General features: G+C 50.2%; 1 protein-coding gene across 13 annotated transcripts in view; it reads left to right on the plus strand.

The window, feature by feature from the left end:
* NFIX (nuclear factor I X) overlaps positions 1-17125 on the plus strand; it is a 2606865-nt gene that overhangs the window by 1187986 nt on the left and 1401754 nt on the right. For 12 of the 13 annotated variants that reach the window (XM_069604191.1, XM_069604190.1, XM_069604198.1 and 9 more), the window contains one exon: positions 10266-10797. In XM_069604191.1, the coding sequence (XP_069460292.1) occupies positions 10266-10797 (532 nt within the window). Of the gene's footprint in view, positions 1-9206; positions 9914-10265; positions 10798-17125 lie in introns of those variants that run through there. The other variant, XM_069604195.1, reaches the window with a different exon arrangement.

The following is a 17125-nucleotide window of genomic DNA, read 5'->3' on the forward strand; positions in this document are numbered from 1 at the left end:
TCCCGGCACTCTCCTCAGCAAGCAGTGTCCACCCTGGTCACCTCTAGTCTGCCGCTGACCCGGGCACTCTCATCAGCATGCAGTCCCCACCCTGGTCACCTCTAGTCTGCAGCTGACCCGGGCACTCTCATCAGCATGCAGTCTCCACCCTGGTCACCTCTAGTCTGCAGCTGACCCGGCACTCTCATCAGCATGCAGTCTCCACCCTGGTTAACTCTAGAGTGCAGCTGACCCGGGCACTCTCATCAGCATGCAGTCTCCACCCTGGCTACCTCTAGTCTGCAGAAGACCCGGGCACTCTCATCAGCATGCAGTCTCCACCCTGGTCAACTCTAGTCTGCAGCTGACCCGGGCACTCTCATCAGCATGCAGTCTCCACCCTGGTCAACTCTAGTCTGCAGCTGACCCGGGCACTCTCCTCAGCATGCAGTCTCCACCCTGGCTACCTCTAGTCTGCAGCTGACCCGGCACTCTCATCAGCATGCAGTCTCCACCCTGGCTAACTCTAGTCTGCAGCTGATCCGGCACTCTCATCAGCATGCAGTCTCCACCCTGGTCAACTCTAGTCTGCAGCTGACCCGGGCACTCTCATCAGCATGCAGTCTCCACCCTGGTCAGCTCTAGTCTGCAGCTGGCCCTGGCACTCTCATCAGCATGCAGTCTCCACCTTTGTCAACTCTAGTCTGCAGCTGATCCCGGCACTCTCATCAGGATGCAGTCTCTACCTTAGCTAACTCTAGTCTGCAGCTGACCCGGGCACTCTCATCAGCATGCAGACTCCATCCTGGTCACCTCTAATCTGCAGCTGGCCCTGGCACTCTCCTCAGCATGCAGTCTCCATCCTGGTCACCTCTATTCTGCAGCTGACCCGGGCACTCTCATCAGCATGCAGTCTCCACCCTGGACACCTCTAATGTGCAGCTGATCCCGGCACTCTCATCAGGATGCAGTCTCCACCCTGGCTAACTCTAGTCTGCAGCTGACCCGGGCACTCACTTCAGCATGCAGTCTCCACCCTGGCTAACTCTAGTCTGCAGCTGACCCGGGCACTCTCATCAGCATGCAGTCTCCACCCTTGTTAACTCTAGTCTGCAGCTGACCCGGGCACTCACTTCAGCATGCAGTCTCCACCCTGGTCACCTCTAGTCTGCAGCTGGCCCTGGCACTCTCATCAGCATGCAGTCTCCATCCTGGTCACCTCTATTCTGCAGCTGACCCGGGCACTCTCATCAGCATGCAGTCTCCACCCTGGTCAACTCTAGTCTGCAGCTGATCCCGGGCACTCTCATCAGCATGCAGTCTCCACCCTGGTCATCTCTAGTCTGCAGCTAACCCGGGCACTCTCATCACACTGGCTAACTCTAGTCTGCAGCTGACCTCGGCACTCTCATCAGCATGCAGTCTCCACCCTGGTCACCTCTAGTCTGCAGCTGGCCCTGGCACTCTCATCAGCATGCAGTCTCCACCCTGGACACCTCTAATCTGCAGCTGGTCCCGGCACTCTCATCAGCATGCAGTCTCCACTTTGGTCAACTCTAGTCTGCAGCTGACCCGGGCACTCTCATCAGCATGCAGTCTCCATCCTGGTCACCTCTATTCTGCAGCTGACCCGGGCACTCTCATCAGCATGTAGTCTCCACCCTGGTCAACTCTAGTCTGCAGCTGATCCGGGCACTCACATCAGCATGCAGTCTCCACCCTGGCTAACTCTAGTCTGCAGCTGACCCGGGTGCTCTCATCAGCATGCAGTCTTCACCCTGGTCACCTCTAGTCTGCAGCTGATCCCGGCACTCTCCTCAGCAAGCAGTGTCCACCCTGGTCACCTCTAGTCTGCCGCTGACCCGGGCACTCTCATCAGCATGCAGTCCCCACCCTGGTCACCTCTAGTCTGCAGCTGACCCGGGCACTCTCATCAGCATGCAGTCTCCACCCTGGTCACCTCTAGTCTGCAGCTGACCCGGCACTCTCATCAGCATGCAGTCTCCACCCTGGTCAACTCTAGTCTGCAGCTGACCCGGCCACTCTCATCAGCATGCAGTCTCCACCCTGGCTACCTCTAGTCTGCAGCTGACCCGGCACTCTCATCAGCATGCAGTCTCCACCCTGGCTAACTCTAATCTGCAGCTGGTCCCGGCACTCTCATCAGCATGCAATCTCCACCCTGGTCAACTCTAGTCTGCAACTGACCCGGGCACTCTCATCAGCATGCAGTCTCCACCCTGGCTAACTCTAATCTGCAGCTAGTCCCGGCACTCTCATCAGCATGCAGTCTCCACCCTGGTCAACTCTAGTCTGCAGCTGACCCGGGCGCTCTCATCAGCATGCAGTCTCCACCTTAGTCAACTCTAGTCTGCAGCTGATCCCGGCACTCTCATCAGCATGCAGTCTCCACCCTGGTCGCCTCTAGTCTGCAGCTAACCCGGGCACTCTCATCAGCATGTAGTCTCCACCCTGGTCAACTCTAATCTGCAGCTGGTCCCGGCACTCTCATCAGCATGCAGTCTCCACTCTGGTCAACTCTAGTCTGCAGCTGACCCGGGCACTCTCATCAGCATGCAGTCTCCACCCTGGACACCTCTAATCTGCAGCTGGTCCCGGCACTCTCATCAGCATGCAGTCTCCACTCTGGTCAACTCTAGTCTGCAGCTGACCCGGGCACTCTCATCAGCATGCAGTCTCCACCCTGGTCACCTCTAGTCTGCAGCTGACCCGGGCACTCTCATCACCATGCAGTCTCCACCCTGGCCACCTCTAGTCTGCAGGTGACCCGGGCACTCTCATCAGCATGCAGTCTCCACCCTGGGCACCTCTAGTCTGCAGCTGACCCGGGCTCTCCCATCAGCATGCAGTCTCCACCATGGCTAACTCTAATCTGCAGCTGGTCCTGGCACTCTCATCAGCATGCAGTCTCCACCCTGGTCAACTCTAGTCTGCAGCTGACCCGGGCGCTCTCATCAGCATGCAGTCTCCACCTTAGTCAACTCTAGTCTGAAGCTGATCCCGGCACTCTCATCAGCATGCAGTCTCCACCCTGGTCACCTCTAGTCTGCAGCTAACCCGGCACTCTCATCAGCATGTAGTCTCCACCCTGGTCAACTCTAATCTGCAGCTGGTCCCAGCACTCTCATCAGCATGCAGTCTCCACTCTTGTCAACTCTAGTCTGCAGCTGACCCGGCCACTCTCATCAGCATGCAGTCTCCACCCTGGCCACCTCTAGTCTGCAGGTGACCCGGGCACTCTCATCAGCATGCAGTCTCCACCCTTAGCCACCTCTAGTCTGCAGCTGTTCCTGGCACTCTCATCAGCATGCAGTCTCCACCCTGGCTAACTGTAGTCTACAGCTGACCCGGGCGCTCTCATCAGCATGCAGTCTCCACCCTGGTCACCTCTAGTCTGCAGCTGGCCCTGGCACTCTCATCAGCATGCAGTCTCCACCCTGGACACCTCTAATCTGCAGCTGGTCCCGGCACTCTCATCAGCATGCAGTCTCCACCCTGGACACCTCTAATCTGCAGCTGGTCCCGGCACACTCATCAGCATGCAGTCTCCACTCTGGTCAACTCTAGTCTGCAGCTAACCCGGGCACTCTCATCAGCATGCAGTCTCCACCCTGGTCACCTCTAGTCTGCAGCTGACCCGGGCACTCTCATCACCATGCAGTCTCCACCCTGGCCACCTCTAGTCTGCAGGTGACCCGGGCACTCTCATCAGCATGCAGTCTCCACTCTGGTCAACTCTAGTCTGCAGGTGATCCCGGCACTCTCATCAGCATGCAGTCTCCATCCTGATCACCTCTAATCTGCAGCTGGTCCCGGCACTCTCATCAGCATGCAGTCTCCACCCTGGTCAACTCTAGTCTGCAGCTGACCCGGGCACTCTCATCAGCATGCAGTCTCCACCCTGGCTACCTCTAGTCTGCAGCTGACCCGGGCACTCTCATCAGCATACAGTCTCCACCCTGGTCAACTCTAGTCTGCAGCTGTTCCTGGCACTCTCCTCAGCATGCAGTCTCCACCCTGGTCACCTCTAGTCTGCAGCTAACCGGGCACTCTCATCAGCATGCAGTCTCCACCCTGGTCACCTCTAGTCTGCAGCTGACCCTGGCACTCTCATCAGCATGCAGTCTCCACCCTGGCTAACTCTAGTCTGCAGCTGACCCGGGCACTCTCATCAGCATGCAGTCTCCACCTTAGTCAACTCTAGTCTGCAGCTGATCCCGGCACTCTCATCAGGATGCAGTCTCCACCCTGGGCACCTCTAATCTGCAGCTGGTCCCGGCACTCTCATCAGCATGCAGACTCCATCCTGGTCACCTCTAATCTGCAGCTGGTCCCGGCACTCTCATCAGCATGCAGTCTCCACCCTAGTCAACTCTAGTCTGCTGCAGCTGACCCGGGCACTCTCATCAGCATGCAGTCTCCACCTTAGTCAACTCTAGTCTGCAGGTGATCCCGGCACTGTCATCAGCATGCAGTCTCCATCCTGATCACCTCTAATCTGCAGCTGGTCCCGTCACTCTCATCAGCATGCAGTCTCCACCCTGGTCAACTCTAGTCTGCAGCTAACACGGGCACTCTCCTCAGCATGCAGTCTCCACCCTGGTCAGCTCTAGTCTGCAGCTGACCCGGGCACTCTCATCAGCATGCAGTCTCCACCCTGGCTACCTCTAGTCTGCAGCTGACCCGGGCACTCTCATCAGCATGCAGTCTCCACCCTGGTCAACTCTAATCTGCAGCTGACCCGGGCACTCTCATCAGCATGCTGTCTCCACCCTGGCCACCTCTAGTCTGCAGCTGACCCGGGCACTCTCATCAGCATGCATTCTCCACCCTGGCTAACTCTAGTCTGCAGCTGACCCGGGCACTCTCATCAGCATGCAGTCTCCACCCTGGTCACCTCTAGTCTGCAGCTGGCCCTGGCACTCTCATCAGCATGCAGTCTCCACCCTGGACACCTCTAGTTTGCAGCTGGCCCTGGCACTCTCATCAGCATGTAGTCTCCACCCTGCTCAACTCTAATCTGCAGCTGACCCGGGCACTCTCATCAGCATGCAGTCTCCACCCTGGCCACCTCTAGTCTGCAGCTGACCCGGGCACTCTCATCAGCATGCAGTCTCCACCCTTGCTACCTCTAGTCTGCAGCTGACCCAGCACTCTCATCAGCATGCAATCTCCACCCTGGTCACCTCTAGTCTGCAGCTGACCCGGGCACTCTCCTCAGCATGCAGTCTCCACCCTGGTTACCTCTAGTCTGCAGCTGACCCGGGCACTCTCATCAGCATGCAGTCCCCACCCTGGGCACCTCTAGTCTGCAGCTGACCCGGGCGCTCTCATCAGCATGCAGTCTCCACCCTGGCTAATTCTAGTCTGCAGCTGATCCCGGCACTCTCATCAGCATGCAGTCTCCACCCTGGTTACCTCTAGTCTGCAGCTGACCCGGGCACTCTCATCAGCATGCAGTCTCCACCCTGGTTACCTCTAGTCTGCAGCTGACCCGGGCACTCTCATCAGCATGCAGTCCCCACCCTGGGCACCTCTAGTCTGCAGCTGACCCGGGCGCTCTCATCAGCATGCAGTCTCCACCCTGGTCAACTCTTGTCTGCAGCTGACCCAGGCACTCTCATCACCCTGGCTGACCCCGGCACTCTCATCAGCATGCAGTCCCCACCCTGGTTACCTCTAGTCTGCAGTTGACCCGGGCACTCTCATGAGCATGCAGTCCCCACTCTGGGCACCTCTAGTCTGCAGCTGACCCGGGCGCTCTCATCAGCATGCAGTCTCCACCCTGGTCAACTCTTGTCTGCAGCTGACCCAGGCACTCTCATCACCCTGGCAGACCCCGGCACTCTCATCAGCATGCAGTCCCCACCCTGGTTACCTCTAGTCTGCAGTTGACCCGGGCGCTCTCATCAGCATGCAGTCTCCACCCTGGTCAACTCTTGTCTGCAGCTGACCCAGGCACTCTCATCACCCTGGCTGACCCCGGCACTCTCATCAGCATGCAGTCCCCACCCTGGTTACCTCTAGCCTGCAGCTGACCCGGGCACTCTCATCAGCATGCAGTCCCCACCCTGGGCACCTCTAGTCTGCAGCTGACCCGGGCGCTCTCATCAGCATGCAGTCTCCACCCTGGTCAACTCTTGTCTGCAGCTGACCCAGGCACTCTCATCACCCTGGCTGACCCCGGCACTCTCATCAGCATGCAGTCCCCACCCTGGTTACCTCTAGTCTGCAGCTGACCCAGGCACTCTCATCTGCCTGAGATGGCACAATATATCTAAAGGAATTTGTGAAACATCAGTATTTACCTTCAGTAAAACATCAGTACACCGCTTAATATATCGGGGAAATGTAAGTAAGGACGTGTATATATCCGCAAAATGTCAATATGCCCCTCATAGATCAGTGACGCGTCAGTAAACGCCTTCAAGTGTCGGTCAGATATGAATATACCTCTACATTTGTCAGGCAAATGTTGATCTATGCATTCCTACATGGCCAAACTCAGCAGTGAAATGTTATTATTATAGACCTTCATTGATCCGTTATTCAGACGTGGTGCAAGCCTGCGCTTCGCAAGCCTCTATTTTAGGCAATAATAAAGCTCTTAGAAGCAGGAAGTTGTTGGCATGATTCTCACCTAAAACCGGGTATTCTTTGAATCTAAGATACCGTGTGATATTCTCTGGTCATTCCTCACTTTAGAGAAGTCATTGGTAGAAAGTCAGTTCCCTTGTGAACGCACAGGGTTCACATGCCAAGAGTCCCCCGTGTCATACAGCGTTCTGCCCACACCTAGAAGCTGTTTGGGAAATGTTCCAAGCGATTGCCACGAGCTCTACCCTGCGAGTCACAGGAACATATCTGTGGGCTGTTTGGCATACGTCTCTTGTGTGGCACATGGGGCACTGCCCACACATCTGCTCCTCCCCCTCCCCCACGACTCCTCTGCTGTCCCGGATCGAGGCTCTGTGCCCATTGGAAAATCCTAACACAGCACTTTCTCTTCTTTCAGAATAAAGGAAAAGCATAAAATGAACATCCCGTTTTAGAACATGCAATGCGCCGGTTCTGATTTATCAGAATATTTTATTGATTATTAACCGACAGGTATGGATGGGGCAAGGGTGAGAAAATGAAGTGTTTATTAATTAGCATGGGACTGTCCACTCGGCTCGCTTGTTTTGTGAATGGTTTTATTCCTTGGTCCAATCAATAAATAAACGTGTACATGGGTCGCGGAAACCTCTTTGAACGGTAGCAAGCCTACGAAAAAATGACTGGAGACTTCAAAGCCGTGGGTTTGTGAACAAACATGCTGTGGCCTACTGGGGCATTGCCAGCCTTGTGAAAGCATTAATGGTCGGGCTTTAAACATTATAATGTCTACGTCTTTGTGTCCTCTTGAAAAACCATTGCAACCCTATCTGTTGTCGCTGTCTCTGCTTGGTGGCCTCCCGCTTAGTCTTCGTCCCTGTCTGAACACTGTGCATTGCTTAAGCACGTTTGCAAAAGTTGGAAGAATTCGCCGTATTTTGTTGGGTGAACTCTGTGCTGCAGGAAGAAACCGAAATCCAAAAAATGAACACAGGTAGCAAAAAGGTTGTAGTGGGAACTGGCGCCTAGAAACACAGGCGCGTTCTAAATGCCACATCATGTCATACTGGGGGAAACTCAAACACGACAAGAGGGCGTTCCGTGAGAAATGGCAGCGGGCGAAGAAAGGCCCCTAACTTGTAAGGAAACCTAAGAATAGGCGGCAGTATGGTGAAAAAATCAAGAATGGCAGAAGAACTATATTACACAAGTGAAGACATGAGGGGCGGTGGGGGGGTGTATAGGAAAGGGAGAAAGGCAACCCTTGTGTCAGCTTTGGGCATGGTTAGTGGGGCTTGCGCTCGCATCCTTATATTTCTGATCGTGCAGATGTAGTTACAGACGTGTGGCATACGTCTCTCGGTATCCACAGTCTATGTGGGCAATCGGATGGCATGCGTCTCTCGGTATCCACAGTCTATGTGGGCAATCGGATGGCATGCGTCTCTCGGTATCCACAGTCTATTGTGGGCAATCGGATGCCATGCGTCTCTCGGTATCCACAGTCTATGTGGGCAATCGGATGCCATGCGTCTCTTGGGCAATCGGATGGCATGCGTCTCTCGGTATCCACAGTCTATGTGGGCAATTGGATGGCATGCGTCTCTCGGTATCCACAGTCTGTGTGGGCAATCGGATGGCATGCGTCTCTCGGTATCCACAGTCTATGTGTCTCTCGGTATCCACAGTCTATGCGTCTCTCGGTAGCCACAGTCTATGTGGGCAATCGGATGCCATACGTCTCACAGACTATGCGGGCAATCAGATGCCATGCGTCTCTCGGTATCCACAGTCGGATGGCATGCGTCTCTCGGTAGCCACAGTCTATGCGTCTCTCGGTATCCACAGTCTATGTGGGCAATCGGATGCCATACGTCTCATAGACTATGCGGGCAATCAGATGCCATGCGTCTCTCAGTATCCACAGTCGGATGGCATGCGTCTCTCGGTATCCACAGTCTATGCGTCTCTCGGTATCCACAGTCTATGAGTGCATGTCGGCGCGCGATGCGTTTCTGGCTCGTGCAGCGCAGCAGCCCCCAGTATTGAGAGAGAGACCTATTGCCGCGATGAAGGGGCTTCGCTTCATCTCTGCGTAAAGCGGCCCACTGTGTCTTTTTTTTCTATAATAGTTTTGGGTCTCCTATTTCTTGGCAGAACAATGTCTGCTTTGGAAATTTGGATAAACAGAGGGGAGAAAATTGTAATATATTTTACTGAGCCTCCGTTATAAAACAAAAAGATTGTGAAAGAGAGGAGCTGGGGGAGAAAATAACAGGACAGCTGCCGGTCTCCGGCCTGGTGGGAATCTGGCTGTTGTGTGTGTGTGTTTTTTTTAATGGTATATGCTGCCAGGTCTACTATAGTAGAAGCGGAGGGGGGAGACCACATTCAATAAAAAATGTATAAATGTCGGACGCTGCTTATTCATTAGATGCGAACTTGTCGGTTTGGTAAATAGTTTTCAGTCTGCAACGGCACAGCCGCTCTCTCTCTCTCTCTCTCTCGCGGGCGCGCGCTCGCTCCCTCCTCCCTTCGTGCCCTCCCTCGCTGTATCCCTTTGACGCTGCCATTGGCTGCCCAAGCTAGTGTCTCTATGCCAAAATAGGTGGATCCTTCTGTTCCTGGCATTGGCACAGGCAAAGGTTGGGCACTGTGCATGAAAGGAGAAAGGGAGAGAGAGAGAGAGTTTGAGAGCAAAGAAAACAGAAAAATGCTGTGAGGATTCGCTTGCCAGGAGCTCCGAGTGCTTGCCTCTCCGAACATACCCAGCTCTCCAAACCCGTGACCTCTCCTTCTATGCAGGCGGCAGAGGCACCTAAGTTTGGCTCTTTGCTTTCCTGACAAGGCCTCTACGACTTCTCTTTTGCTCTTTTATTTATTGCCCTTCTCCCCTCGACTCCACTGCACCCTTTATTTTATTTTCATCATACATATACATTTTTCCTTTTTTTTGTATCCGAAAGTGCTTTCAGCGTTTTCCTTTGGCTGCTGTTTTTCTGTCCTCTCGCCCCTCATTTTTTGTTGCTGTTTTCACCCCTGCCTACTATCTCCAATCCAGTCTTTTGTTCCCCCTTCACCTTTTCCATTGCCCTCTTCTGTTTAAATTGAACCCACGGCCAACCTCCAATCACCACATTTAAAATAAATTGGGGTTTTGTTTTTTTGTTCTTAAAACAAACTAGTATCGATTGCAGCCCCTCCCTGTGAATAGATCTGCCTAGAGGCAATACATCCACCGACCCCACCCAGACTCCACTCAGCTCAGAATATTGATATCCTGTTGTTAGACTCGTCGCGATGTGCAAGAGGAATGGTAACTATTTCAAATTGTTGTTATTATAATTTGGTGGAAATTGAGCGTTGTGTCCCTTTCTGGTGAATGCTAAGCCAGTAGTCACTGTACTTATTTGTTTAAATGTGAATGGCGAAGATATTACTAATAGTGTAGGCAGACAGCATACGGTGAATTAAGAAATGTTTTCAGCATCCAACTAGTTGATTTTTACAGAAAACCGACAAAAGCAGTAGTCATTCGCTATGACAGACCTTTCAACATTTTGGGTATTTTGTTTTAAGTGCTTATCTTTAGTATAGTTTTCTTCTAATCTAACATCTTTTCTGAGGATTTGCCTCATGTTTCCCTCTCGTCTCATTACTCTTTGCAGGATGAATTTCATCCATTTATCGAGGCTCTCCTCCCTCATGTCCGTGCCTTCTCATACACATGGTTCAACCTGCAAGCCCGGAAGCGAAAGTACTTCAAGAAGCACGAGAAGCGGATGTCCAAGGATGAAGAGCGCGCGGTCAAAGACGAGCTGCTCGGCGAGAAGCCTGAGATCAAGCAGAAGTGGGCCTCCAGGCTGCTGGCCAAGCTGCGCAAGGACATCCGCCCTGAGTTCCGCGAGGACTTTGTGCTGACCATAACCAGCAAGAAGGCCCCGTGCTGTGTGCTCTCCAACCCCGACCAGAAGGGCAAGATCCGCCGAATCGACTGCCTGCGGCAGGCCGACAAGGTGTGGAGGCTGGACTTGGTCATGGTCATTCTGTTCAAAGGGATCCCCCTTGAAAGTACTGATGGGGAACGGCTGTACAAGTCGCCCCAGTGCTCGAACCCGGGCTTGTGCGTCCAGCCTCACCACATTGGGGTCTCCATCAAGGAACTTGACCTATATTTGGCCTACTTCGTTCATAACCCAGGTATGTAGATGACTTTGTATCCTTGCATTCATTTGCTTTTATCTCTTGCTTAACAGTTTTATTATTTCACAACTGTTTTGTGGGCCTGATTTCATGGAAATGCAACGGGGTTCCCCAAGGGTCATCTCTTAAACAAAATAAAATAAGTAGTTATCGTCAAGCCATAAACCTATATAAAAAATTCCTGGTATTAGCCCATTTCTTGCCATCGCACTTTCATGTTGCTGTCATTTCTTTTGATGCACCAGGCACTTTCTCAAATCTGGCAGCCCATTCTGTTTCCGTTGGCCTGTAAACAAGTCTTTGCTTCCAAAATAAAAATGGCAGGTCGCAGCTCTCCCAAGGCCAGGCCCACTTTAAGAGCAACTTCCTGGTATCCCCAGCGAACATAAACAAAATGTCGCTCTTAAATGGAGCAGGCAATCTGTTTCTATATTCGCTCACAGTGATCTCGCGAGAATTGAAATTTCACATTTAAGCAGGCGATTTCCTTTGTAAGAGAACTATTGACATTGCAGGTTGTTAGAAACACAGAATGCCTACTAATGTACCTTCATGGTGTAACGGGGCAGAAAATGTGGGCATCTTTTGTAACCATTTGTGTTTATTGCTCTTCCTTGATTTGGAGATTGAAAGTACTTTTTAACCAAATGCTTCTCGTTTTGCATTCATCCTTTTTTGAAAAGGGGCTAGCCGTAGAGTATATGTTCAACACTAGCCTGAATCTTGAGCAAGAGAATGACAGTCGGGCAACTAGCACAACATAAAATACGCAATGCCTTTTTCCAGGGTGAAAGAGTTAAAACTCTCTCCAGTCTGCTTAGGAACCGTGCCCACATTTTTACAACCTTTTGCCAATGCCCCGTGGCACAGATGCAGCCAACTCCCTCTGTTTCAAACGCAGGCCTCCAATGTGTGCCCGCCGTCACGCGATTCAAGGAGACAGGTAAACCGAGCTTGCACTTGGATAGCAGTGGCGGCAAAAAAAATTCAGATACTCACGTAAAACGAGAAGCTTTCTTTCAAAAACCACACAAAACACATAAGAAAAAATTATAGCCCTTTGCTTCTTTATTTTTTGTATTATTTTTGGGTAGGCGTGGAGGCGATGGAATGGGAAAGAAAGGTCTTTGTGAGTCTAATTGTGAGGTTGGTTATATGGGGTAACCACAAACCCAAGGTACTTTTCACCGCAGCGGCATGACTGCAAAATTGCTATTGTATATCCTCAGCGAAGAAACTTTCTGGAAAGCGCCCACATCTCTGCTTTCCTTTCATTCTTTTAAGAAATATTTTTTCGGCATATTTCTTTTTCCTCATGTTTCTCTTTGGAAAGGACGTTGATTTATTTATCTGTTTTGAGATTTTCCCTCAGAAAATGTAGTGGTGCCCGCTTCTTTAGATTTGAACGTGGGTTTCCACTCAATGTGTTCTCAACGCAAGCAGGCCATATACTAACCAATTCTAAAAAAAGGTTGAGTCTGAGCGCTGTAAGAAGAAATGTTAAAAATCACAAACACATTTCTCCTAACAGAATGGATTGCTTTGCTCACAGCTTGGTTTCAGAGGCCACTGTTACCTTTTCATGTTTCTTTTTGTGCGATTGTGTTGCTTTGTTATTTGTTACAAAGCTCTTTTGTTTTATCTTTACTGCTATAGCCAGTACTCCCTTACTCACCTGTTGTGCACCATTCCCAAGCAGGCATTGAACATGCTGGCATGATACGTGTTAGGCGGACACCTTGATGAGCATAGCGGAGATTTCCCTCTGAGAGCCAATATTATATTGTTTGCCAATCATCACAAGTTGGCATCACTTTCCGAGAATGAGCTCCATTCGAATGAAACTGTTCAGAAGAACTCCTCCTCCAGGGCTGGGGATCCTCAAGAGGACCTCGCGGTCGGCTGGCTGGGATGACCTGGTTGCGGCCGCAGTCTGGAACATGAGACTGCAGGCAGTACTTTTCACCTTCATGCATTGCTACATTCAAACATGAGAAGAGCTCTCTCTGGTCGGCCTACCGATGAATAGAATCCCACGCGGAATGACTGCAGAGGTTCCTGGGTCAAACGACAAACCTTTAAGATGAAGGCCTTTCCTGGCCTGTCCTCCTGAAAGACCTCAGGTGCAGGGTACTTTCTGTGGGCAGGTTCAGACTGTATTAGCTTCACAAATTCTAGGCACGTGTAGGATCACACACTGCTGACAAGGATGATTTTAGGGTTTATACATCAATTTCTTTACATTTATAATTTAGTGGATGTATTACGCCCATAGGTGTGCCTGGACACTGTACAAAAGTAATAAAATAGAAACTTGACAAGAAAATACCAAGTAGAAATCCTTTTGAAGCAATTGATTGAGCAAGCCATGCACTTGAGCGACCCCCGTGTACCTTACCCGGGACCGGCATATTGGCAGCGATCGGCCAAGGCGCGGACCGTGCGGGAGTGGGATTGCAAATTCTGTGCATCTGTGGTGGCTGAGCAAGTGTGACCATACTTGGCTTGTCTTCCCTCTTTTCTGCACCAACCCTCAGCGACCCGCGTGCTTGCTCTCTTTTCACTTGTTTTTCTGGACACATCCCTCTGGCGGCAGGGTGGCACAGCAGCTGTGGGCTTTTATTTTTCGACTTCTACATTGTTTTTTTTAGATCTGTGCTATTTGCTGGAGGGGAGCACTTTCTGTGGTGGTGGGCCAGTCGTGCTTCTGCTGGGGGTGGGGGCGGACAATGAAGGCTACTGTGCAGCGTGGCAGAGCTGCAGCGAGAGAGGGTGAAGTGGCTGGCATCGCTGGGCAGGCGGCATTGTGGAGAGGGAAATTGCTGCCAGCAGCACGGATTAAAGCCCGCTTTCCCGAAAACAAAAAAGTCATAGGAAACAAAAGCAGCCCACGTCGGGCAAAGATCACAATAAAGAAGCGAGGGGGGATATAATTAGAAGAAACGAAAATGATGAGGAAATAAACTTCGGAGCGAGGAGAAAGTGAAGTTGGCAGTGCCAGCCGTCGAGTGCATCGGACAATCTTCAGTTTTCTCCTAAGTAGGGGGAGGGGCGCTGCCCGCACTTTCTGTCTGTGGAAAGACGTGCCCGATCAGGTGACTTGCTGCGTGCAAAGGGCCTTTCCGCCGACAGACCCGCTCCAAGTTAATGAACAAGGAAAAAACGCAATTCTTCCGAAATAACTTTTTTATGAACAATACCCATTGGCGGAAACGGCCCTCTATTTCCAGATGATGCATGCTTGGCATTGGCAGGCCGGCCATGTTTTCCTCAGTGAGGTTGGCGAGCCTGGCCCACGCCAGTCGCACTTTCACTTTTAGATTTGACCGAAGCACGTCTTGTCCCTTCCCCCCGCACCCCGTACAGCGCGCACCAGTATGACATAATCTCTATGCGTCAGCCGAGTTGGCAGGCACCCGGCTCTCAGCCCGAGCCCTTGAATAGTTCCTTTCTTTCCGGCCTGCTGGAGCGTTCAAGGTGCCAAATGGATTTGACTTTTTGGATTTATTCCGGTGACTTTACCTCCTCCCAAACCCTGTTACCACCACCAGCACACACACCCCTGATTGTTAGGCCAACCGTCTGCTGCCTTGCAGGCTGGAAGGCAGGTGAGTTAGGAACCGGGAGTTAAGATAAGTGAGCTACTGTTACTACTAAAACAGATAAGGAATGGTTAAAGAAGTAACATTACGTCTAAACACAATTGAGGTATTATATGGGACGAAATGACAATGCAGCTAGAGAAACAAACCAAAAGACGAAGAGTTAAGGTTTTACCATGCAGCCCTCCTGCCAGTTCCCAGGCCGGGAGTCCATGGCTTAAGGGGCAATGCAGTAAGAGAGTAGTGCAGAATACCCCTCTCTGATTGCAGTGTCTTTTAGAGTGTGCTGTCTTGTCGCATGGCACAGTCCCTTGGCTCCCTCCATTTCCGCCTGACAGCCTAAACGATGAGGCCTATCTAATTGGCACGATAGGGTCACCTATAAGCCAAAAACGAACAGTAGCCCTAAAAGTCACACATGAGCCAAAACTTTGTAGCCTTCGCAGGAGTCCGTAAACCTCCACCTCTAAGTGAAGCTACATATCCTCACTAGTGTTGATAAGCATCAACTAGGAGCCAAACCAAATGGCGGTACTAGAGTGCTCAATATGCGTCAAAATGAATGAGCCTCACGAGGCGTTGCGCAAATCCCAACACGCAGACAAAACTAATCCTGGTGCTATAGGACCAACTACAAGACTGAAATAAGGGTTGGTGTACAGTGCCACAGAGAGGACGAGAGATAGTGAGCAGAAAAGAGGTAGAAGAAAGACTAAGTGACTAGTGTACAGAATGAACAGGAGAGATAAGGCGGTGCATAGCCATGAAGGTATTTATAGACAATACATAAATGAAACAGGTGACGGACTGAAAAACACGAGCAGCAAGGGAAGGAGAACTACGAGGACAAGGGGAAGCAGGCAGAGACGACAAATAGAAGAGTTACAAATAGAGTGAGGAGGAGAAAAGCATCTGCACGGAGACCCAAGAGAAGGCGGCAACAATGGTCATGATGTAGAGGATGTAAGAATTGTATAGGTGAAAAGGTAAAAAGAGGTCATATTTTCTGAATGTTATAAATCTAATAGTGACTGAACCATGCAAGAGAAAAGTTGCCATTTAAACAATTAGGTGAAACCACGCCCAAAAATACAGGCGTGTGAAGAAAGGAGAAGGTAATCACAAAGGCAAAGAAAGAAGGGGGACACAGACAAGAGGGGAAGAACCAGGAAAACATAAAATTTCAGTTTTAATTGGCGTGACAAAAGATCCATTGATTAATAGTAGAGTTAAAGGGGAGTAGAGAAATAAAAATAAAATCTGAGAGCCTTCTTAGAAATGGCAATAAATGGCAAAAGAGGGAATAATACAAGAAAGTAGAATATAGTATAATAAATCAACAGTAAATTGTAAATGGCCAAGGACAGTGCCTTGTGGAACACCAAAGCGTAACAGTACACAACTGTCTGATTTGCCATCCCAGTAAAGAGTCAAAAAGATAAGAAGCAGAGCAATAGAAAGCAGAAGCTGATCTACCAAGACAAGGTAGATAAGGACATAGAATTACCCAGTGCCAAAAGCTAGGAAGAAATGTCAAAGATTGAGAAGAGAAGATTTGCAACATGCTAAAGAGCAGTTTCAGTGTAGTAAGCGGGGCTGGAGCTAGATTTTTGTGAAAGTAAGAAAATTAGAATCAGCATAAAGAGATCGTTGTGAGTAGACAGTGCATTTAAAAGACTATAATGAAAAGCAAGGGATGGGTCAAGAGTAGATTTTTTAAGGATTGGAAGAATAGCTGCATGCATAAAGGAAAAGGGAAAAATGCCGGAATAAAGAGAGAAATAAAAAAGAGAGGTAAGCTAATGGAGAAAGTAGGAGTGTACCTATGGGACAGAACTGAGGAAAGGCAAGCAGTGAAACAGGAAATGGGGAGATTAACTAAAAGAGAAGGAATAGAAGTACTGAGAGAATACAAAGAGGGAAAAAAAACAGGCCTGGGTGTAAAGACAAGACATGACAGAATGAAAAGCCAGGGGGATTTAGAAGGTGGAGAAATAGATGTGAAGTGGTGCAAATGATTTCACACACGTTAATGGGAAAAGAAAGAGAGATGAAAAGAGTGACAGCGAGTGAAACAAAAATGAGAGTAAGAAAGACGGGATCAATGTGGGAGAGACATAGAGCTTGTAAGATGAAGACAAAAACCGATAGAAAAAGGGGCAGAGAGAAAGGGAGAGAGACGTGAGGAGAAAAACAAGAGATGGGCAACAGAGAGCGAAAGACGACCGAGAAGTTGGAGGAATTGCGAAGGGGAAATTATGACAAGAAGAGAGCAGCAAGAAGTGGAGAAGAAAGAAAGGACATCCAGAAGACATGTAAAGAAAATGAACACCATGCAGCATGAGATGCCAAGGGTGCAAGGAAGTTAAGGAAGGAATGGAGTGGGTGATGATAGAGGAAGAAATGGGTGTAAAGAAGAGGTGCAAATAAAGAAATGTGTGACAAGCCAAAGGTAAGAAAATAAAGGATTGGGGAGAAACTGAAAGACAGAATGAGGTTTGCTGCAAACAGCCATACGGAAAAGAAAAAAGAGAAGTTCCACTAGACAACATAGAGACAATAACTGTGCAGCCGAAAAGAGAAATGATTCAGTATAAAATAGTCGTAGAAAAAGAGTACAAGAGCCAATGAAGGAAAGAGAAAAAAGTTGTGATGCAAAGAAGACAAGTACTTTTGAATTGAAAATGGTCAAATAACAGATGACTTTGAAAGAAGAATAGAGA

This window comes from Ambystoma mexicanum, chromosome 3q, assembly GCF_040938575.1.
Source record: "Ambystoma mexicanum isolate Mex_15411 chromosome 3q, UKY_AmexF1_1, whole genome shotgun sequence".
In the NCBI taxonomy this organism is placed as follows: Eukaryota; Metazoa; Chordata; class Amphibia; order Caudata; family Ambystomatidae; genus Ambystoma; species Ambystoma mexicanum.